This window comes from Antechinus flavipes, chromosome 2 (assembly GCF_016432865.1).
Source record: "Antechinus flavipes isolate AdamAnt ecotype Samford, QLD, Australia chromosome 2, AdamAnt_v2, whole genome shotgun sequence".
NCBI lineage: Eukaryota > Metazoa > Chordata > Mammalia > Dasyuromorphia > Dasyuridae > Antechinus > Antechinus flavipes.
Genome location: NC_067399.1, coordinates 61,840,175 through 61,864,544, shown reverse-complemented (window position 1 = coordinate 61,864,544; position 24,370 = coordinate 61,840,175). Strand labels below are relative to the sequence as shown.

At 35.6% G+C, this 24,370-nt stretch overlaps 1 protein-coding gene across 4 annotated transcripts in view; it reads left to right on the top strand.

Moving 5' to 3' along the window:
• LOC127547932 (carboxylesterase 3-like) overlaps positions 1 to 24,370 on the top strand; it is a 68,734-nt gene that overhangs the window by 13,009 nt on the left and 31,355 nt on the right. For all 4 annotated transcript variants that reach the window (XM_051975062.1, XM_051975061.1, XM_051975060.1 and 1 more), the window contains exons 2-10: positions 1,135 to 1,293; positions 8,849 to 9,053; positions 9,727 to 9,865; positions 11,378 to 11,511; positions 12,177 to 12,330; positions 12,606 to 12,710; positions 16,267 to 16,368; positions 17,453 to 17,590; positions 22,703 to 22,786. In XM_051975062.1, the coding sequence (XP_051831022.1) occupies positions 1,221 to 1,293; positions 8,849 to 9,053; positions 9,727 to 9,865; positions 11,378 to 11,511; positions 12,177 to 12,330; positions 12,606 to 12,710; positions 16,267 to 16,368; positions 17,453 to 17,590; positions 22,703 to 22,786 (1,134 nt within the window). In that variant the 5' untranslated portion in view covers positions 1,135 to 1,220. The remainder of the gene's footprint in view (positions 1 to 1,134; positions 1,294 to 8,848; positions 9,054 to 9,726; positions 9,866 to 11,377; positions 11,512 to 12,176; positions 12,331 to 12,605; positions 12,711 to 16,266; positions 16,369 to 17,452; positions 17,591 to 22,702; positions 22,787 to 24,370) is intronic.

Sequence of the window (24,370 nt, the reverse complement as noted above, 5' to 3'; positions counted from 1 at the left end):
GAGGATGATGTTTCATGTTTTATCATGAGTCCTCTGGAATTGTGATTGGTCACTATGATCAAAGTTCTTAAGTCTTTCAAAGTTGTTTGTTTTATGATAATGTAGTTATTTTTATAAATTGCTCTCTTGATTCTGCTCACTTCAGTTTTTGCATTAGTTTAGATAAGTTTTACAGGTTTTTTAGAAGCCATTCTACTCATCATTTTTTATAATACAATAGTATTCTCTCACATTTATATAACCATAATTTGTTCAGCCATTCTCCAATTCATAGATTAACTTTCAGTTTTCAATTCTTGGCCATCAAAGAGTTGCTATAAATATTTTTATGCTTGGAGGTTCTTTTTCCTTTGTTATGATCTCTGGGATACAGACCTAGTAACAGTATTGTTGGATCAAAAGATATGCAATTTAATTAGAGCAGAGTTCCAAATTGCTCTTCAGAATGATTGGATCTATTCACTGCTCCACCAATAGTACAACAATGCACCTGTTCTCCTTCCCCCCCCCCCCAGCCCTTCCACTATATGTCTTTTTTTTTTGGTCAACTTTACCAATCCAATGGGCATGTGTAGTGTTCTTCTCTAAAATATAATGTTCTCTGGGAGCAGGTTTCTCAGAGGGCTTCTGGGAGCAGCTTTAGTTTCAGTTCAGTGTAGTAATCACCTCAAATGCAGCCAAGAGTTAAAGGTCCAAATCCTTTATTGTCTCCTTCAAAATGACCAATTAGCTTTCTTAGAGGCCTATCTCTCTCCTTGGTTCCGAGAGCGTTTGCTGCTAGTCCTTTGTCTCTTCTAGCTTCCGCCTCTAGCTCCCTCTGAATCCAAAGTCTCCAGCTGGCACACAGGTGGAAGCTGGAATGAATCTGACTCTGCCTCCAAGAGAGTGGGTTTGTGGGCTTCTGTGGGCTTGTGGGAGCGCCTCCTTATATATGTTTTCTTAAAGCTGTGAACTCTAATAAGTACTAAGTACATAAGTATTGTTTCTATCAATTCCAGTGACTTAGCACCATGAAAAACAAAAAATTTCTCTGGCAGATTTGTGGTTTTTGGAAAGTCATAGCAAAATTGAACACAGGAATATTTAAAGTATGTCTAAAAGTTTACAAATCCTAATGTTCTTCTCTCTTAATAGACACAATATTTTTACAAGTCTGAAATTCTGGGATTTATTCTTATGCACCTACAACATTTCAACAACAACAAGATCCAGAGAAAAGCATGCCAGGAGGACAGAAGTCTCTGCTTTGGTTTTTGACCTGCATTATCTGGCTCCTGATTCTCCCAGCTGAGGGTGAGTCTCTTCAATCTCTATCCTGGGAAAGTTAAGCTGAAATCTGTCCCCAGTGAGTTCTCCCTCTGGTGTCAAGGAAGGAAACCAGAAGGGGACCGGTAGGTAGAACAGATTCGATAGAAGACAGAAAACTCAGAATGAAAATCCCTAGGCTTTTCATCAGAGGTAGCAGTTCCCCATAGCTTTAAGATTTTGATGACAGAGAGTTAGCTTTGGGAATAAGTGAGGAAGAGTGGGGAGAATGGTCATGGAAGGGAAGAACTGGTGATAAACTCTAAGGGGTGACCAAAGCTAGGTAAACTCAAGGTATTTTTCAACCCATATAGGGTTGAATCTATAGTCTATATATAGTCTATAATCTAAGATTACTTCTTTCTCTAACTTTCTAATTTTTATAACTTCTAAGAGCCTTTCTAGCTTTAACACTCCATTGTCCTAAGTTTCCATTAGCTTCAAAGTCTAAGGTCTTTTGTATCTCTGACATTCTAAATATCTTTCTAGTTCTGGCAATTTATATTCTAAGGGCCCTTTCAATTCTGACATTCTAGGCTCTGAGACCTCCACTAGCTTTAAAAGTCTTCAACCTCCAGCATTCTAAATGCTCTTCCAGTTCCAATTTTCTTTGTTCCAAGTTCTCTTCCAACTCATATATTCTATATTTAAAGGGTTTGTGCAGCTTTAATATTCCATATCTAAAGTCCTGTTTCATTTTAAATTTCTGAGCCTACAAGTTTATGATTCTATAGTGGAGGAGTAGGGTTAGTTAAGGATATTCCCAATAAAGTTGACTAAGGGATGCAATCCCAAGCTATACTGTCCTCCCTGCTAAAAATCTCCATCAAGCTGAGGTCAAGAGAATTGCATGTCAAAACTTGATATGAAGTGCTGGCCATGAATAACTCAGTTTGAATCAGGAGCAATGCACAATACATGATATTCATTGTAAATACAAGTGTAAATGCCTAGGGTCAGGAATGGTGTTGGGCAAGACTAACACAGCCATCTATGCTTACAGGGGTAAATGATTATGCCATTAAGGCTATTGGAGAGCCTTGGGCAAGCAGGTAAGCTTTCTTATCTTGCTAGCAAGTCATCCTTAGTCACCAAGCTGACTGATCTTCTCTGATTGAGACTGGCTAAATAGTGAACAAAACCATGGTTTTCTATAAAAATTTTGTTAAGGTATGGCTATGTGGAAAGAGAGGGGTTGGGCTTTACCTAAAGTACATAAAGTGTGAGATCAGATGGTGTTTTGGGGCCATCTAAGCTTACTTTATAAATTTATGACTAGAAGGTATAACCACTGAAGGACTATGAAACTAACATGCTTCTGGGGCAGCTAGATGGTGCAGTCGATAAGAATGCCCACCCTGGAGTCAGGAGGACCTGAGTTCAAATCTGCCCTCAGACACTTGATATTATCTAGGTATATGACCCTGGGCAAGTCACTTAACCCCAATTGCCTCAGACAAAAAAAAAAAATTAATATGCTTCCTTATATTAAAGCAGTTATTGTGCTAAGAAAGCATTGCCTACAGTTACATTCACACATAATATGGAAGGTTTAGGAATTTCCTCACACCCAATTGTTAACTCTTTTAATGAGAAAGGGAGAAGGGGGTCATAGGCTTCACAGGCAATATGAATGTACTTGGAAATCTGCCAGAAAATACTTCATCAAGCATGAGGAAATTCCCATTCATCAACTGGCTATTTCCCACTGGTTGAGATTATATGAGGGAAATGATTTTCAGACCTAGAAAACCAGAAAAGGAAAAGGGTAAGAGGATTTTCTCATGTATAGAGTCCATAACCTCTTTCTTGGTCTGCAATGCCCTCCTCATCAGGCAATTCATTACCAGACATAAGAGCTCTACTGAGATGCTCTAAAATGAAAAATCAACAGACCCTGTCTTAAACATAGCAATGATCTGGATTATTAATTAAAGAATTTTCTGAATCCAAATCTATTTTCAACCCTTTCCCATCTTTGGATCTGAAGCAGGCTATGTCCTAAAAGTTAATAAAAGTATATTTTACAATGTCTATAGTTTCAGTTAATACAAAAGAGGCAGGGGTGGCAATTATGATATCGGACAAAGTTACAGCTAAAATCGATTTAATTAAGAGAGATAAATGAGGAAACTAAACTTATATGCACCAAATACTAGCATTTAAATTTTTTAAAGAAAAGTTAAATGAATTACAAATGGAGATAGTAAGTAGTATTATAATATTAGGGAATTTTAATCTTCCCTTTTCAGAACTAGATAAATCTAACTTTAAAAAGAAAGAAAGAAGTTAAGGAAGTGAACAGAATTTTAGATAAATTAGATATAGTATCTGGAGAGATCTGAATAGAAACAGAAAAGAATACAATTTTTTTCTTAGCAATTCATGGTACTTTTACAAAGACTGACCATATATTAGTGCATAAAACTCTTTTAAAAGCAGAAAAATTAAAAGGATCTTTTTCAAATCACAATGCAATGGGAATTGTATTTAACAAGGGACAAAGGAAATAGATTAAAAACTATTTGGAGATTAAACAACCTAATCTTAAAGAATGAATAAAATTGAGCCACACCTAACATGATATACCAAGATAAGGTCAAAATGGGTTCATGATTTAGACATAAAGAGTGATATTATAAGCAAATTAGAAGAACATAGGATAGTTTACCTCTCAGATCTGTGGCGAAGGAATTTGTGACCAAAAAAAGCTCATTATTGAACACAAAATACATAATTTTGATTATATGAAGTTAAAAAGTTTTTGTACAAACAAAACTAATGCAGACAAGATTAGAAGGGAAGCAATAAATTGGGAAAACATTTTTATATTCTGATAAAGGCCTCATTTCTAAAACACATAGATAATTGATTCAAATTTATAAGAATTCAAGCCATTCTCCAATTGATAAATGGTCGAAGTATGTGAACAGACAGTTTTCAGATGAAGAAATTGAAATCATTTCTAGTCATATGAAAAGGTGTTCTAAATCACTATTGATCAGAGAAATGCAAAGTAAGATAACTCTAAGGTACCACTACACATCTCTCAGATTGGCTAAGATGACGAAAAGATAATGTCAAATGTTGGAGGAGATATGGGAAAACTGGGACACTAATACATTGTGGTGGAATTATGAACTGATCTAACCATTCTAGAGAGCAATTTGGAACTATGCTTAAAGGGTCATCAAATTGTGCATACCCTTTGATCCAGCAGTGTTTCTACTGGACTTATATCCCAAAGAAATCTTAAAGGAGGGAAAGGGACCCATATCTGCAAAAATATTTGTGGCAACCCTTTTTGTAGTGGCAAGAAACTGGAAAGTGAGTGGATGCCCATCAGTTGGAGAATTGCTGAATAAGTGATAGTATATGAATGTTATGGAATATTATTGTTCTATAAGAAACAATCAGCAGGATGATTTCAGAGAGGCCTGGAAGGACTTACACTGATGTCAAGTGAAATGAGAACCAGGAGATCATTGTACATTGCAACAGCAAGATTATAAAATGATCGATTCTGAAGGACATGGCTCTTCTCAACAATGAGATGATTCAGGCCAGGTCCAGTGATCTTGTGATGATGAGATCCATCTACACCCAAAGAGAGGACTGTGGGAGCTGAGTGTGGATCACAACATAACATTTTCACATCTTTTGTTATTTGTTTGAATTTATTTTCTCTCTAATTTTTTTTCCTTTTTGATCTGATTTTTCTTGTGCAGCAAGATAATGGTATAAATATATATGCCCATATTGGATTTACATTTTTCTTAAACCACATTTAACATACATTGGATTACTTGCTATCTAGGGGAGGAAGTGGGAGAAGAGGGAGAAAATTAGAACACAAGGTTTTGCAAGGCTCAATGTTGAAAAATTATCTTTATATATGTTTTGAAAATAAAAAGCTTCAATAAAAAAATAAAAAATGACAGATAAAAAATGAACTGGTAAGTTAAAGAATAAATCATAAAAATAATAATTTCATTAAAGAGAATGACAATAATGGGACAACATATCAAAATCTGTGGATACATTTAAGCAATGATTACAGAAAATTTTATATTTCTAAATTCTTATATTAATATAGTAGAGAAAGAACAGACTAATGAATTTGATATTAGAAAGGGCAAATTTTAAAACCTGAGGTAAATATTAAATTTGAAATCCTAAAAATTAAAGGTGAGATTAATATTATTGAGAGTAAAAAAGGCTTTGGATTAATTTTAAAGCCCTAGAAGTTGGTTTTATTTTTAAAAATAGATAAATAATTGGTTAATTTACTTTTTAAAAAGAGAAAAGAAAATCAAATCAGTAGTATCAAAAATAAAAAAAGTGAAAGCACCACTAGTAAAGATGAAATGAAAACAACTATAAGGGGTTATTTTGCTCAATCATATGCCTGTAAATTTAAAAATTTAAGTGAAATGGAAGAATATTTTAAAAAATATATAAATTGCTTGAATTAGAAGAGAAATAGAATAATTAAACATATCAGTTTTAGAAAAAAAAAATTGAACAGAGTATAAATGAGCTTCCTAAGAGAAAAGCACAAGGACCAGCTATATTTACAAGGTAATTCTATCAAACATTTAAAGATCCATTAATTCTAATATTAAATAAATTATTTGGAGTAATAGGTAAAGAAGGAATCCTACAAATTCCTTCTATAAAACAAATATGATACTGATAACTAAACTAGGAAGAATAAAAACAGAAAAATAAATTTTTCATTAATTTTATTAATGAATATGGATATAAAAAGCCTAAATAAAATACTAGCTGGAAGATTACAACACTATATTATAAAAATCCTGCACATTCTGATCAAGTGGTTTTTTATACAAGGAATGAAGGGATAAGAAAAACTATTAACATAGTTGATTATATCAATATTAAAAGTTTTTTTAAAAAAAAAAAACTATGATTATATCACTGAATGCAGAAAAAGAAAGCTTCTGATAAAGTCCAATACTTATTTTTATTTTAAAAATCTTGAAAATGTTGGTATAAATACATTTTTCCTTAAATTGATTTTTAAAAATGAAACTATTTATCTACAGCCATCATCAAGCATTATTTGTAATGGGAATAAACTAGAAACCTCCCCAGTAAGATCAGATGTGAAACAAGGTTGACCACTGTCAACAAAATTACTTAATATTGTATTGGGAATCCTAGCAATAGCAATAAGAGAAGAAAAAGAAGGAAAATTCCCTATTCAGAATAGGGAATGACAATATAACTATCTCTTTGTGCAGATGATATACTTGGAAAATCCCAAAGACTCAACTAAAAAAATAGTTAAAACAATCATTAGTTTTTAGCAAAGTAACAACATATAAAACAAATCCACATAAATCATCAATATTCCTATATGTCACATACAAAACTCTAAGAGATAATAATAAAAAAAATTCACCAATTAAAATAACTCTAAAAAGTATAAAATACTTAGGAGCACAACTTTCAAAACAAACCCAGAACTACATAAACAAAATTATTTTTTAAAAAACCTTTTTATCAAATAAAAGCAGATTTAAATAATTGGAGAATTGTTAATTGTCCATGGGTAGGCAGGACTAGTAATAAAAATGACAATTTAACCCAAACTAATTAATATATTAAATTTTTAAAAACTGAGTTAGGAAAAAAATTAACAAAATTCATTTGGGAAAAAAGTCAAGAATACCAAATAATGAAAAAAAAATTTTAATGAGGTTTAGCAGTACCAGATCTTAAACTATATTATAAAACAATAATTATCAAAACTATTTGGTACTGACTAAGAAATAGAAAGGTAGATCACTGGAATGGAGTAGACATGCAATTTACAGCAGCATATGAGCATAATAATCTTGTATTTGGTAAATGTAAAGACTTAAGATTTTGGGATAAGAATTCATCATCTGGTAAAAATTTTTGGAAAAATTGGAAAGTAGTATGGCAGAAACTGGGCATAGAACAATATCTTACACCATTTACAAGATAAAGTAAAAATGGATACATGACCTAGATATAAAGAGAGATTTTACAACAAAAATTAGAAGAATATGGAACATTTTACTTATCAGGTGTATGGACAGGTGAATAATATATAAATAAACAATAGATAGAAAGTAACATATGATATGGATAATTTCAACTACATTGAATTTTAAAGGATTTGTATAAACAAAACAAATGTAGCCAAAATCAGAAGGAAAGCAGAAAATCAGGAGAGAACATTTTTAGAGTTTATCACATAAAAGTCTCATCTCTAAAATATGTAAAGAACTTTGTCAAATCTATATGAATATGATGTGATCCTGTGCAAGTCACTTAACTCCAATTGCTTTACCAAAAAAAAAAAAAAAAAAAAAAAAAGGAAGAAGAATACAAATCATTCCCCAACTGATAAATGGTCAGAGGATATGAGCAGGCAATTTTTCCAATGAAGAAATCAAAACTAAAAATGCTCAAAATCATTATTGATTAGAGAAATAATAACAGGTTTGAGCTATCATTTTGCACCCATAAGAGTGACTAGAATGATAAAAGGAGAAAGTAATGAATGTTGGAAGGGAATATAAAAACTGAAACATTAATTCATTATTGATGGAGCTGTGAACTGATCCAACCATTTTAAAGAGCAATCTGGAATTATGCCCAAAGAATTTTTAACCTACCTATACCCTTTGACTCAGCAATATCACTACTTGGTCTATTTCCAAAGATGATTAGGTAAAAAGGAAAAAAATATTTATAGCAGTTGTCTTTGTGTTGGCAAAAATCTTGAAATTGTAGGGATTCCCATCATTTGGGAAATGGAAGAATAAGTTGCAGTATATGATTGAGATTGAATACCATTGTATTATTAGAAATGATGAGTTCTGATTTTAGAAAAACGTGGAAAGACTTGTACAAAATGTACAAAATAATGTACAAACCAAGAGAAAATTGTAAGAGAAAACAGTAATAGCAACATTGTTTAAGGATGACTGAGCAAATGTGATTATTTGATTATTATAAATACCCAAATTAACTATAAAAATCAAATGAAGAAAGACACCAATAGTATACAGAGAAAGAACTGATAAGTAGAAGTATGTGTAGAACAATTTTACACATATATACATACATACATTTATATATATATATATACACACACACACTCACACATACACACACTTATTTGTATCTAATGGTAGTCATTTCTAGGATGGGAACAAGAAGGGGAGGAAAGAAAAAATATATTATGATAATAATATGTATTATAATATTATAATAATTTTGTTGCATATTTGAAAGGAATAGTGAATTGTGCATAGTAGCTCTACAGTTTCATGTGCAATCATCTTTTTTATTGTACTATTGTTGAAATGCTTGTACATTCCATAAATTAAAAATAAAATTTAAAAATAAGGATGTTAATAGGAAAAAAGTACTATCTATGTGGGGAGGGGAATTCTGAAAGGAAAAAAAACACACGGTGGAAAGAACCACTTCCTAGTTTTTATGGAAATTGAATTTCTGAAAGAACCTTTTTGTTCTATAGGACAAGAGGCTGCTGGGCCTGAAGTAATGACTCAGTTTGGTCGAGTCCGGGGGAAACAGGTCACTGTCAAAGGAACTGAGCATCGTGTGGATGTTTTCCTGGGAATCCCATTTGCCAAGCCCCCCCTGGGAGCTGGGAGATTCTCTCCGCCACAGCCTGCTGAGCCTTGGGAGGGCGTAAGAGATGCCACTACATTCCCTCCAATGTGAGAATAAACACAATAAAGAAGGCAGGACGGCATAATTGTGGGGAGGGCTGAGGCAACAGTTGGGTGTTCAATAGCTCAGAGAAGACCACAAGCCTCCTTTCTATACGGGAGGTGCTTGAAGCCGGGCCCCAGAAGCATAAAGAAGTTGTCAATAGCTTTTGTAATAATGCTTAATGAGATCCTTCTGGTGTTGGGGGAGGCTCCAATTCTGGGTTGTGCTAGTGAGAATTTTATTGCTTCTCTCAGATGATTTTATAAGGGCTCTGTACGCCATAAAATATTATATGAATAGTGGTCACTCAGTGGACATTTAACAGGAGCTAACTTTCTTAAGTGATGTAAGAACCAGGCAAGAAGCAGGTATGGGAAAGAAATAAAATGAAGTCAATAGCAATGGGTCCCACAAAGGAGCAGAGTTCTGTGGCAATCCCAATACTAGTGACTACTAACGTGATCTTTGGCAGATAACTTAATGTCCCATGCTCATTTCCTCTTTTTTAAAGAAAGGGAATTGGACAAATATCTTTTAAGGTCACTTCCAGCTCTCAATCCAATAAGATTTTCTGAAGTGTCTTTTTCAAGACCTCTTATTCCCAGTAGGTGATTCCTACTTGTTTCAAACAATCTCTATAAAATCTATTCCTGCCTGATTTTCCTTTTCCTCATGAAGGTGTTTGCAGGAGTTAGAAAGGACAGACCTTATGAAAAACACTTTAGATGGGAAGCAGCAACTCTTCCCAATATCTGAAGACTGTCTCTATCTTAACATCTACACCCCGGCCTCCAGACACAAGAAGGCTAAGTTACCTGTAAGTAATGCTGCTTTTATTTTGAAACCTCTGGACTGAAGAGATAGAGCACTGGGTCTGGAATTCAGAAGATCTCAGTTCAAATCCAGCCTCATATGTGATAGGTCACTTAACTTCTGTTTACCTTACTTTCCTTATCTGTAAAATGAGGATAATTATAGCATCTGCTCACAGAATTGTTGTGAGGATCAAATGAGATGATATCTGTACAACACTTACCATAGTGCCAAGCAAATAGTTGGTGCTTAATAAATGCTTGTTTCCCTCCTCCCAACCCCTTCCTAATTTCCCTAGGTCAAGGATATCATCATCCTCCCATGTCATGCTAACTTTGATGTCCTCCTTGACTCCTTACTTGTACTCACCTCCCCATTTGTAATCTGTTGTCAATTCTAACTTTGTAACATCTTTCTTACACCATCCTGCTCCACCTCCTCCTCTGATACTATTACCATCTTGGTAGTGACAGCCCCTCATCTCCTTATTCTCGGACTATTCACAGTCACCTTCCCTTCTCTCAGTCTCAAGATTCTCCTCACTCCAACCCATCCACCAAAAGCACAAATCTGATGGAGACCTCTCCTACTTAGTAAACTCCAGTGACTCCCTATTACCTCCAGGATCAAATATAAAATCCTCTGTTTGTCTGGTTATTCTCCAGCATTCTTACACACACTAATCTCTTCCACAGAGTCTACAATCAAGAGATACTGGCCTTTTTCCCATTTCCTTTTTCTCCAATACAGTACATTGTCTCTCAACTGCATACCTTTTCACAGGCTATCCCTCATGCTGACCATGCCCTTCCCCAGTCTCAGTCTTCTGTCTTCCCTGATGTCTATAAGACTCAGCTCAAATCTCATTTTCTGCAAAAGGTCTTTTCAAGCTCTTCTTTCCCACCCCCAAACATACAAATTTCTTTCTCAAGTTACCTATATTTTATGCTTGATATATTTTCTATGTGTAATTAATTTTTTTGCATGTTGTCTCCCCTATTAGAATGTAAGTTTCTTGAGAGTAAAGACCATGTATTTGTCTTTCTTTGTACTCCTAGTGCTTAGCACAATGCCTAACACTTAGTAAGAATACTTATTGACTGACAGACTAAAATTAATACTCTATCCTTGTCTTCAGAGTTGCTAGAGAGAGAGCTAGAATTTCTAGCACTGAAGTCAAGGATTTCCCCAAAACAAGATTCTTCTTTGGATTTCAAGTTTCCTAAGGAAAGTTTTTCCCATGCTGGATCATTTCCTCATTTGGAGAACCTGAACCCTAGAAAAAGTTCTTTCTCATTTCTCCCTACAGTGATTTTGGGAATCATGACGACAGATGCCTGGGTTTTGCCCTTCCTTAGAGACCTACCATGCTAATCAAGGGGAAGTTGACCAGGGATGGGAATACTTGTTTTAGGGATCTCTCAGCCCAGTCAATAAGAAGGAATCTTCCTTAGAGTTACTATAGATTTTCCAGAGATTGTTTCCAAGATGTTGCTACCATCAGTGTTTCTTTTAGGTGATGGTTTGGTTCCATGGGGGAGCATTTGTAATTGGAACAGCTTCCTCATATGATGGGTCACCTTTATCAGCCTATGAAGAGATTGTGGTGGTAACAGTTCAATACAGACTGGGATTCCAGGGATTTTTGAGGTGAGAATGTAACTAAAGTAGTTTTGTGATCTTGGGCAAGGCCATTCCCCAATCTGGGCCTCAATGTCTTCATATGTAAAATGGAGGAGTTTGGACTAAATGGTTTCTAAAGTCTTTAGTGGTGTTAACATTCAATAATTCTATGAACCCTAGGAAGACCCATTTGGCACTCTGGCAGAAACACAATATCTGAGTACTTCATTTAATCCAGCTCCTATCTTGACAAAAAATCCTTTCAACAACATCCCTGGCAATGGTTATCCAGTATATCCTGGGAGATGTAGAGTGAGCTACCTCCCCCAAAAATCATCAGAACATTAGCAAATTTTCTAAGTATTAGTAAATTCTTTCTCATGTTGAATTAAAATCTACCACTCTATCTCCTCAGTCCTGTACCTACACAAACTGGTTTTTTAAATCCAAGTACAGAATTTTATATTTATCTCTATTCAATGTTATCACATATCCAGACCACCATTCTAGCTTTCCTACATCTGTTTAGAGCCAGATTTGATCTCCCAATGTGTTAGGTATGCTTTTAAGAGACCTGACATTTGCAATTTGACATGCATGCCTGATGTTTTCATCTAAAACCTTAATGAATATAAGTCTTCCTAGCAGGCAGAAGCTGATCTCATTCTCCCTGCTCTCCCTTTGGCTTTCAGCACTGGAGATAAGATTGCACCTGGTAACTGGGGATTCTTGGATCTGGTGGCTGCTTTACAATGGGTCCAGAGCAACATTGCTCACTTTGGAGGAGACCCCAACTGTGTGACCATCTCTGGACAATCTGCAGGAGGAATGTCTGTCTCTGCACTTGTGAGTTTGCAGATGATTTCCCCATTGAGACAAATAAAGCATGGTATAGTAGGAAGAGCATTGGATCAGAAAGCAGAAAAACTGAGATCAAATCATGACTTCACCATTAATTGACTATAGATTGAGGAAGCTGGGCTATAGATCTAATATTATTTAATTCTAATTCAGGTGACCAGCCTGATTTCCAATATTCCCTTGAATGTGGATTCTCTTAAACTAGAATTCTTCCTGTGGAGTATCTGTCTCTTGGATTTTCTCTTTCTCATTTCTTGTAGGTGCTGTCTCCTATGACCAAAGGCCTATTCCATAAAGCCATCACACAGAGTGGGGTTCTCACCACGTCAGGTATCATCACAGACCACCCTCAGTCCACTTTTCATGTAAGTACTTGGCTTCTTATTCTTCAATGACTATTGTCTAAGAGATTCAAATCCATTTTAAAGAGGTCTCCTTAGGTTAGATCTCAAAGGTTAGATCCAATACCAGGTTTGAGAGATTCCTCTTTTAGGGGTTTTCTTTCTTTTTTTTAAATTTTTATTTAATAATTACTTTATATTGACAGAATCCATGCCAGGGTAATTTTTTTTTTACAACATTATCCTTGCACTCATTTCTGTTCCGATTTTTCCCCTCCCTCCCTCCACCCCCCCCCCCCCAGATGGCAAGCAGTCCTATATATGTTGGATATGTTGCAGTATATCCTAGATACAATATATGTTTGCAGAACCGAACAGTTCTCTTGTTGCACAGGGAGAATTGGATTCAGAAGGTATAAATAATCCGGGAAGAAAAACAAAAATGCAGATAGTTCACATTCGTTTCCCAGTGTTCTTTCTTTGCGTGTAGCTGCTTCTGTCCGTCATTTATCAATTGAAACTCAGTTCTCTTTGTCAAAGAAATCCACTTCCATCAAAATATGTCCTCATACAATATCGTTGTTGAAGTGTATAATGATCTCCTAGTTCTGCTCATTTCACTAGGGGTTTTCTTAGCAAAGATACAAGAGTGCTTTGCTATTTCTTTCTCCAGATCATTTTACAAATGGGGAAACTGAGGCAAATAGGGTGAAGTGACTTTCCCAGGGTCTTACAACTAGTAAATCTCTGAGGCTGGATTTGAATTCAGCTCTTCCTGTCTCCAGATCCAGCACTCCAACCACTGCACTACCTCGCTGTTTAGGCAGGCAAGATAAACAACAGTTTATAATCAATGATGGAGATTTCAGAGTTCAGCATCACAGAGTTGGCACAATTAAAGATGAGTAGAAAGGGGAAGAGTTTGAAAGTCATAAGATGGAGAAAATATAAGTTGAGCAGAGTTCCCCCCTGCTTGGCTGTACAAAGAAATTAAAAGGGAAAAAGTATAGAAAAAGCTTACTTTGTGCCAGACATTTTACAAATATTATCCCATTTGGTCCTTGTATCCTCCCTGGTATTGTTACAGTCCCTATTTTACAGATGAGGAAACCAAGACAAACATAGATTGTAACTTATCCATAATCACACAGCTAAAGAGTGTCTATAACTGGATTTGAATTCAGATTTTCCTGATCCCAGGCTCCATTCTTTTTTTGTTTGTTTGATTTTCCTGAGGTAATTGGGGTTAAGTGACTTGCCCAGGATCACACAGATAGGAAGAGTTAAGTGTCTGAGGCTATATTTGAATTCAGGTCTTCCTGACTTCAGGGCTGGTGCTCTATCCACTGTGTCATCTAGCTGTCCCCAGGTTCCATTCTTTATCCATCACACTACCTAGAAAGAACATAGCATCAATATGGGTTCAACTCAACATGAGCATCTGTGGCACGTTCTCTCTCCAAACACTGGGGAGTGAGGAGAGGGGGAAATAAGCGGCCACATGACTGTGTTGGGGGGGCAGGGCAGATCCTTAAAACTATGACTGACCTCACAGATGACATCAATTCTGTAGCCTAACTTCAGCAGACGTCTTTATATTGAGTCAATATTGAGTCCATATTGAAAGAGTCAAAGAGTATTTATAAAATGATATAAAGTAACAAAATAGATAGTATATTATATATAGTATTATAGTATAGTATAGTATAAATATAGTATATTAAACTTGGAGTCAGAAAAGCCTGAGTTCAAATCTAGCCTCATACACTTAGTAGTTGTCTTGCCCTGGGCAAGCCATACAACTTCTTTTAGTCTCCAGCTTTCTCATCTATAAAATGGTCTCTATCTAAAATTGAATAATAATAGTCTCTATCTCACAAGGTGATTGTGAGGATAAAATGAGATAACATAGGTAAAGTTCTGTAAACCTTAAATCACAATGTAGTTAGTTGCTATTATTGTTATTATCCCAAAATCACAAGGATTGAGTTGTACTTAAAAGATGCTTTGCACAGGGAACATGCCTTTCTGAGCTCCTGCTTGGTCAAGAACCTGCTGTTTCTGTTTCAGGCTATGTTTCTATCTTTGATTAGGACCTAGATCCTTCTATTTTTTTATTTTTAATAATATTTTATTTTTCCAAATACATGCAAAGATAGTTTTCAACATTCATTTTTGTATTCCAAATTTTTCTCTTCCATCCTCTCTCCCCAAGACAGCAACCAATTTGATACAGATTAAATATGGGCAAATGTTCTAAACATATTCCCATTCCCAAAGTCCCATCATGCTGCACAAGAAAAATCAGATCAAAAGGGAAAAAACATGAGAAAGAAAAAAAAAAACAAGCAAACAATAACAACAACAAGATGAAAATACTATGCTCTGATCCACAATCAGTCTCTCTGGAAGAGGATGGCTCTCTCCAGGGCCTAGATTCTTCTCTGAGGCTCTAGCTTTAAGTAAAGGTAGAGTGTGTCGATGTGGTTTTAGCTCAGGCCAAGGCAGACAACTTTAGGCCAGGTCAGGTTGGCCTCCCACATCCTATAATGGTACAAGATCTACAATCATGTCTACTCTTAAGCTGGGCTAATCATTGATTGTTGTTGGAGAAATCAGTGAAGTGTTTCCTGAGGCCCATGGGGATATGGAAAAGATGCTGGATTTCCCATTACAAGACCCAAATGGGCATCCTCTGTAAATCACTTTGTGGAAATTGTGAAATCTCTCTAAGGTCCCATTTCTTCATCCTTAAAAAGGACAAAAGGTATACCTCTTCGTTGTTGTATTTGATCCTTCATTCTCAGAGAGGATCAGTAACATGCTAGTGATGTCTTAACTTGTGAATTAGTTGGATTTAAGTGAATCAGAGCTGTGTAAAGTCATCAGCTTTACTCTGTCTCCAAAGTCATAGACATTTGATGACAAGACAAAAGTCAAGATGACTGGCAATGCCCTTGATAGAGAAGTGATAGAGCCAAAGTACAGAGTAATATATATATATATATATATATATATATATATATATATATATATATATGTATGTATATATATACAGAGAGAGAGAGAGAGAGAGATGGCCAATGCCAGAATTTATTTTGCTTAACTATGAATCTTTGTTGCAAGGGTTGGGGGTTGGGCTTCCCCCCCCCAAATCGAGGAAGGAAAATGGATTTCCTATTTCTTTTATTCCTAAAGGAAGTACATTATTGTTAACTGAAAAAAAAAAATCAAATAAATAAATGAAAGGGAAGGATTAGGCTAGAAGATCTTTAAGGATCTCTCTTGACCTAAATGAATGATTTTTTAATCCTCAGCAAATTTTTCCCAATGGCTAATATGCCTTAGAAAATTAGGCCCTGAATTTTCAAAAACTTGTTTAATTTCATGATAATCTTTAGAAAGTTTGAACTAATGGCAAATGACCTGGAGAAAATTTGATCTAGACTTTGAGGTAGGGGGCAGAGCAGATGGGGTTGGAGAACTTGCCCAGTCTCCTAAATCTTTTAACTAGGAAACAGAAATCTCCTCAGTCCCTTCTTTTGATGCCTATAAATTTCTGTTCCTTTGAAACAACCAGGAGATTGCCCGCCTCTTTGGCTGTGAAGGTTCCGACTCAGCTACTTTGTTCCAGTGCTTACAGACTAAAGAAAACATGATATTCAACAGGAAATTATCAATTGTGAGTTTGCTTCTTCTGGGAATATTTCTGGTGTTTCTGGTATAACTGATGGACTGTACTAGGTTGAATTTAAAGATGCCTATTCTCCTGGCAAAAGATCTAGATCCCTCCCTTCTTTTCCATTGTCTCTAAAAATCAAGGAGAGATTTTTTCCTCTATTCCATCCAGAACTTTGGTCCACAGAGATCATGGTGTTCCAGACTAAGCATAAAAGATGACTCGGAAATGAATTGATTGCCAGATGGGAAGGTGTTCATTGGAGTTCAAAATCCAGCTCTCTAAGTTTGAGCTATCTGCCCTGGCTCATGGCCAAACAAGGACATGGGTTCAGAGTACCAACCCAACTAAATACTCATGCTCTTCTCCAATATTTAATGATGAATTCCTAAATCAGAGGCTAAGTCTGGCATAGATACTGTGTTGACTACAACTTTGCCTTCTAACATTTTGGTCTTGAAGAAGGAGAGTAAATATGAGAAACAGAGATAAGGAAGGTAGAATTATTTTCCTGGAGGAGTCATAGGAATGTGAAAAGACTGGAGCAAGCTGGGGAACCTTCCTTAGTGAACATGGTCCTTTATCTGTCAAAGGATCAGAAACCAGATCCTTGAACAATGGTAGGTCCTTCTCCAAATAGCTTCCTTTAGCTCTTTGAGAAAGAAGAACCAAAAGTATATACCAGAAAGAAATATGCTGAGATCAGCCATCAAAGAAAATCCCAGAAAAGGAAGAAACTTTAAGACACAGATCATAGAATGCAAAGATGAAAAGCATCTTAGAAACAAAAACATGAAATTTGTCAGAGACTTTGAACAGAATGTTTGGACACAGATCACAGAATGATAAAGCTAATAGAGGCTTTTGAATATGAAAAATCAGGGCCAGAAGGGACCTAGTCAAACCCAATCCCATTTTATAAATGAGGAAATTGTGTCCAAAAGAAGGGAAATTACTTTTCTAAGGTCTGACAGCAAGTTAAAGATAAATGTAAGATGAAAACCCTAATTTCCCGATTCCTGATCTTATGTAGATAAATCCAAAATGAAAGAATAACTCAACGAAAAAGTATCTTCTTCTCTTGTAGCTACCTTTAATCCAAGCCACTGTGGATGGTGTTTTCTTACCAAAGTTCCCAGAAGAGCTCCTCTTAGAGAAAAAATTTCCAAGAATTCCCTATTTGCTTGGAGTCAACAATCATGAGTTTGGGTATATGATACCTTCGGTAAGATCATTTCAATGCCTTGGCAGGGGAGTGGGGAGGGAGACTGGACCATGATTTCATTGGTAGCAGTCCCGCAGAGAGGGACACCTTCTCTACCAATGCATATTGGCATCCACTTTAATAGTGAAAATTTCTGGGTTATATGGGAAGAGGAGGTTATTCTCCAGGAATTCAAAGACACTACTCTATCAATCTCTATAAAGGTAAAAGAAATAGATTATCCTGTGACAATCACAAAAGGGTCTTTCTCTTAGTCATTACTCGCAAGGTTCTTGCCAGAATCCTAATTAATAGACTGATTCTTCATCTGGAAGATAATCAAATACCTAACAGCCAAAGTGGCTTCAGAAAGGACTGAGGAACATTTGATATGGTATTTGCTGCTCATCAACTCTGGGAGAAATGCCAGGAACACAATAGAGGGCTATACACAATATTCCTCAATCTGATCAAAGTCTTTGATTCCGTAAATTGTGAGGGCTTATGGGAAATTATGTCAAAATCTGGTTGCCTAGATAAGTTCATCAGTGTTGTATGCCAATTTCACAGCAGCATATTTGCCTAGGTTTTAGATAATGAACAATTCTTTTTTTTTTTTTTAAGGCAATTGGAGTTAGGTGACTTGCCCAGGGTCACATAGCCAGGAAATGTTAAGTGTCTGATGTCAAATTTGAACTCAGGTCCTCCTGACATCAGGGTTGGTGCTCTATCCACTGCACCACCTAGCTGCCCCAATAATGAACAATTTTCCTGTGACAAAGAATGGAATTTACACTGAGAAGATAGCTTGCTAGGAAGACAGCCTTCTCAGTGGGCATGATCTTGTTAGGAAGACAGCAAAGGGGGGTTACACTGGGAAGAAAATATCTTCAGCAATGGGCAAGATCCTGTTAGGACTTCTGTGAAGATTTGGGGTTCAGAGTTGCCTTTTATTTAGCCTTCTGAGGCTCTTGTGGGGTTTTCCCAGGCCCATAAGCTGGGAGCAGTTCAAGGGACTAATCTCCAATTCAATAGAGGGTGGTGATTATGCCCCTGGCCAAGATCTTCAATTGAGTGAGACCAGTTAACCTGGAAAGGGTGTTGTCTGGGAAAGGTGTGCTTTTCTCAGGGAGAGCTAGAAACCCCGAATCACCCTTCCGCCACAGATTAAAGGGGACACAGTTTCAGGGCACCCTCAAAGGTTAAAGGGGACACAATTTACATCAGGTCCTTCAAAATTGTCTTAGATTTTTATACTGATCAAATAGGTAAGGCATTCATTGTTGATCATTATATGATATTATTGCTACCATGTAGTGTTTTCCTAGTTGGAATCACTTCATGTTGCATTAGTTCATGTAAGTCTTTCTAGGATTTTCTGAAGCCATCCTGCTCCTCATTTCTTATAACCAATAATATTCCTTCATAATCACATAGCACAATTTGTTTAGCCATTTCCCAACTGATGGGCATCCCCTCAATTTCCAATTCTTTGATACCACAAAAAGAACTGACATAAATTATTTTATAAATAAAGATAATTTTCCTTTTTAAAAACATCTCTTGGGATATAGACCTAATAGAACAATTGCTGGGTAAAAGAGTATGCAGTCTTATGGCTCTTTGGACATAGCTCCAAAATGCTCTCCAGAATGGTTGAATCAGTTCACAACTTCACCAATAGTACATTAGCATCTCAATTTTTCCACATCCCCTCTGACATAATAATTTTCCTGTTCTATCATATGAACCAATCTGATAAATGTGAAGTGGTTCTCAGAGTGGTCTTAATTTTTATCGCTCTAATCAATTGGGATTTAATAGTGATCGTTATGTATAGTTTTGATTTTTACACCTGAAAATTGTCTGATCATATCCTTTGATCATTTCTAAATTGAAGAATAAGTTTGTTTTTATAAACTTGACTCCGTTCTCCATGCATTTGATAGGCAAGGAATTTATCAAAGAAATTTGCTGTAAATTTTTTTTCTCACAGTACAATCTCACTTGAAACAATTCTCCCAGATGCTAAACTCTGTCTCAGTAAGCAGGACTAACTCCTGCTTAAGACTCTTGGTGGCAGATTATGTTAAAAAGAAAGGCAAAAAAACCCTACAAGATACCTTTTCTCAGTCATTTCAACTGTGGTCATGTTGGGATTACAAAAGTAAAGCCAGATAATCAAAGAAAGGAAAACTTTTTCCTAGTTTGCAGAACTGCTAAAAATATCTTAGTAGATTTTTGAAAGTTTGGAAATTAAGTAATTTGAAAATTAATTATTTTAAAATTACAGGAGAGAACTCCTGGGATTTTAGTTGATTCCAGGAACTTATCCCCTTCTCTTTGTCCTATCTGATAAGACACTTTTTCCTATCTGATGTTAAGATACTTCTTAACAAATGCTGATGTTTTAAGGTAATTCTGTAAAAGATTTGGATTTAAATAGCCCTTAGATAATTTGCTCCCTAAATATCAATATTAAATATTGTTTTAGCAGAATGAAGGCAGTTAGCTAGAAATTAATATCAAAATGAAGAAAAAAGATGAGTCTGCACTTTACAATTTAAATTTACCTAGAACTTAAATCCTTCTTGACCATGAAAAGAAAAGAGCTTGTCTAAATCAGAGAGAAACTTTAAAATGAGTATAATTTAATTAAGGAATGGGAAAATGATTTAAACCAAAGAGGGATCTGTAAGGAGAGAATACTAGTCTATCCTCACCATCACCTGGATCCAGACCTTCTTGTAGATAGTAGAATAGATAGTCATAATGATGAGAAAGGGTGAGGTGACTAAGAATGCCTTTGGGAAGACTCAAGATTTATGTAATAGAATTAAGAAACAAGGTCACAAAAACAAATAGCAAGAAACCATGAATTTGTAAACTCTTATCTCGGATTCTGTAGTGGGTGGAAAATGAAATGACTAAGGAAATGGCTTTAAGATTCAAAGTATACTGATTTATTGAGCAATGTTTGCCAATCACATAACATATTTGGACCAGATCTCCTTACTTTGGTACTGGACCCTTGAATACAAGGGGAGACAGAGCTTTTTTTTTTTTTTTTTTTTTTTTTTTTTTTTAACACATAAAAATAATTAATCAAATAAAACCAGTTTGGTGACCTGTTTTCTAATTGAAGGAAGGAAAACATTAGGGATTTTCCAAGTTGAGAGAAGGAAAGGAAACAAGGGCAATTTTCTAAAATCAGAAAAAGAGATGTTCCATCCCTCCAGGTGTCAGTAAAAAAAAAAATCAAAGGAACATGGAAACAATAACTGAATTTGAATTCTCCTCTGCTTCTTATAGATTGTGTAACCTTAGGGAAAACAATCCTTTCTTCACCCCCAGTCTTTATTTTCCCCTCAAATAAAAGGAATCATTCATTCCTTAATTCTGGGGAATATGAGGGACCCTCTTGGCATCATAACAATTTCCAAATAGTATACATTAATTAATAAAACACATGACATCAAATAACTATTCTGCATGCTATTCTTTGAACTTTCAAATAATTCATTGAGATTTTTTGTTTTAAAATCATCATCACATCCAAATATAGCAGGATCAATGAAATCAATTTGATCAAATGAATCAGCAATTGTACAGGATCAAATGAAACAGCAATTGTAAAGCTTTTAGCAGTGCCTTACACATAACAAGCACTTATAGAGATATCAAATGTCATTATTACAATTATTCTTATTTGAGAAAGCTGTACTTATATTGTACAAGGACAATTTTTCAGGCTGTGCAAGGTACAGTTTTCTTGAATTATACCTCTGGATTTGTCTACTCCAATTCTCATTTTACAAATGAGGAGATTGAGTACAAAAATATTTAATTATTATGCTGAGTCATTAATGCCATTGTGGGTAATGCTGATTTGGACCTTTGAGAGAAAATATTAGTATTTGGTTGGTTGTTTTGTGAGACAATTGGGGTTAAATGATTTGTCCAGGACCACACAGCTAATACCTGTCAAATGTCTGAGATTGTATTAGAACTCAGGTCCTCCTGACTCTAGGACCAACAAACTCTCTATCCATTGCACCACCTAGCTGTCCCTGTATGCATAAAACTTTCCATAATACTGTTTTAGGGATTTAGTGACCTACAGATTGAGAACTGTTAGTTTAAATGTCTTCTATGTCCCCTTTTAAGTCTAAAATCAAGGAGTTCAAAAAAGGGAATATTTTAGGTTGTTCTTCCTCAATCCTTTGGTAAGCAATATCAGGAAAGTAATTGCTGGTTATCTCAGCTGGTTATCCAGGGGTGAGGAAGTTGAATCAATACATTGAGGATGCTGGATGTGCCTTTGGAGATAGGTGGCAGGTGTGGGTCTTAGCTGCTCAATCTTAAGGCATTGTTTCCCTTAGACGATTTTTTTTCCCATTTATTTTTTTCCATTTATTTTGAACTTAAATACAAAAAGGGAAAAGGGGGAGGGGGGAGAAGAACATTTCAATGTATATAGTACAAGATAAAAAGAAGATTCAATATAAAACTATGAAATTTTATTTCACAATTTACTATTTTTGAAAAACTATGTAATAAATACTCCATTTTGTTTTAAAATCTATCTTGTTTTTCTGTACTTTCTTCTCGTTTTCATTTTTCTCTGTTGTGCACTTTTTTCCTCCCTCCCTCCTCACTCCACCCTAGAAAAGGTTACCATTAAATAAAAATCTCCCTCTTCCCTCCCTCCCTTCTTCTTTTCTTCCCTTCTCTCTCTCACTCTTTTACTCTCTCTCTCTCTCTTTCTCCCTCTCTTTCTTTCTCTTCTCCTCCTCCCTCCCTACATAAAGATACACATATGTGTATATATATAAATATACATATATGTGTATAAAAACATAGTCTACATACTTCTATTTATTCATTCTTTCTATCTTCCTTCACAGATTTTTTGTAGTATATTTCAGTATTTGCAATACTTAAAATGACATAGTTGTTCAAAGTTATTCTTAAAATTATATTACTGTTACTGTATACAGTATTTTCTTGGTCCTGCTCATTTCACTCTTTATTATTTCATTCCAGGATTTCTATGTTTTTCTATTGATTGGGAATTCTTAGAGGAATGAGAAACTATAATCTTTTGATCAGGGATTTATTTTCTCCTGCCAGGCATGGATGATCCTAAACCTGAAAGATGGAATGAAAAAAGAATCAGCATTCACCTTTTTGAAGAGAATGGCCAATACTTTTCTGGTGAGAAAAACAATCTGGCTTTTTTCTTCTGCTTCCTCAGCTTGATTCCTTCTCTGGTTCTCTTCCCCATCTTTTTTGCTTTATTTACTCCCACTGGGTATCACAATAAGACCCAGAAATAGAAGCATCCAGAAGACCAGAAGATCACTGGGTAAAGAAATAACTTTGGCAGATAGGTGATCAGTGTTCTCAGTCCACTTTCTGGGTGAGATCCAGAAGACTTTATTCAAACATTTTGTCATCTGTAAAATGGGATAATAAACAAAAAGTCCTGAATCATTACTAGAGTGAGAAACCTTAGCATACATAATATCAGAGTGAAAAGAAATCTTAAAGTATTAGAATATCGTAACAAAGGGTGTCAGAGCTAGACCAGGGTTTTAGAACACAGAATATCAGAATTGGAAAACATTTTAGAACATTAGAATGTTTAAACAGATAATATTGGAGGCAATGTAGAACATTAGAATGAGAGCAGGCTGGATGCCAGTTCTGTCTCTTATACAAACTGACCCTACATACGTCATGTAGCTTCTCAAGGCCTCCAGACAACTGTCTCAAACTATAAATCACAGAAGTTACTAATTTGCATCAGGAGAGGGAATTTCCCTACTACATTTCCCACACCAATGAAATAACAGGTCAAAAGCAAAACTAAACAAAATACAAGAACTGGAAGAAACCTTAGTGAAAAAGTCAGGGTAGCAATTCCTTATTCAAAATAAACATGTGACAAATTCACAATGGCCATTCTCTTTGCCATAAGATAGGTTTATTTTAGGAGAAAAGTTACAGGTAAAATAGGTACTAAAAATGGCAAATATGATTTTGGGATTTGGGAGATCTTACAGATTTGGGAGAGCAACAGGGTGATCATTATCAAGGAAAGGAATTGGAAAAATCCATTAAAGGAATATGCCTGAGCATTCCATTGTGATGAGATCAGGGTAGCAATTCCTAGTTCAAAATAAGCAAATGAAAATTCACAATGGCCATTCTCTTAGGCAAAAAAAAAAAATTAGGTTTATTTAGGAGAAGAAATTACAGCAAAATAAAGAGGTAAAATAAGCACCAGGAGTTGGTGAGCAATAGAATTACCAAAGAAAAGGCTTTGGAAGGTGTGACGACCATGCTAGCCCCCAGATACCTCAGAATTAGCCGGAGTCAGGATAAGCAAAAGTCCTTCGTCTTTATTCTTGGTCATTCGAGGTAGAAGTGAACAGGATGGAAGTAGAATTTCCCCAACCGCCTTCTTCTTCGTCCACCACAAAGAGTGACTCTGGCTCGTCTTACTCCACCCCCTAGTCCTCCTATAATCCTCTGTATACACCAATCATTGAGCCAGCACAGGATAGTGGGAAGGACCATTTTCCAAGCATATGCGCATAGAGTATTGTCCAATCAGTTATTAGCCCTAAGTGCTTGAACCAACCTCAATGCAACGACTCAAGAGTTTCAGCCCTCTACAAGAAAGAATATGCCATGTGGTGTTAGTATGGTAGTTATGACTGGTAGGTCAGATCCGTACAGGAGTTTAGCAGACTAACCTGAGTTAATATAGTAAGGAGAAAATCTCCATTAAAG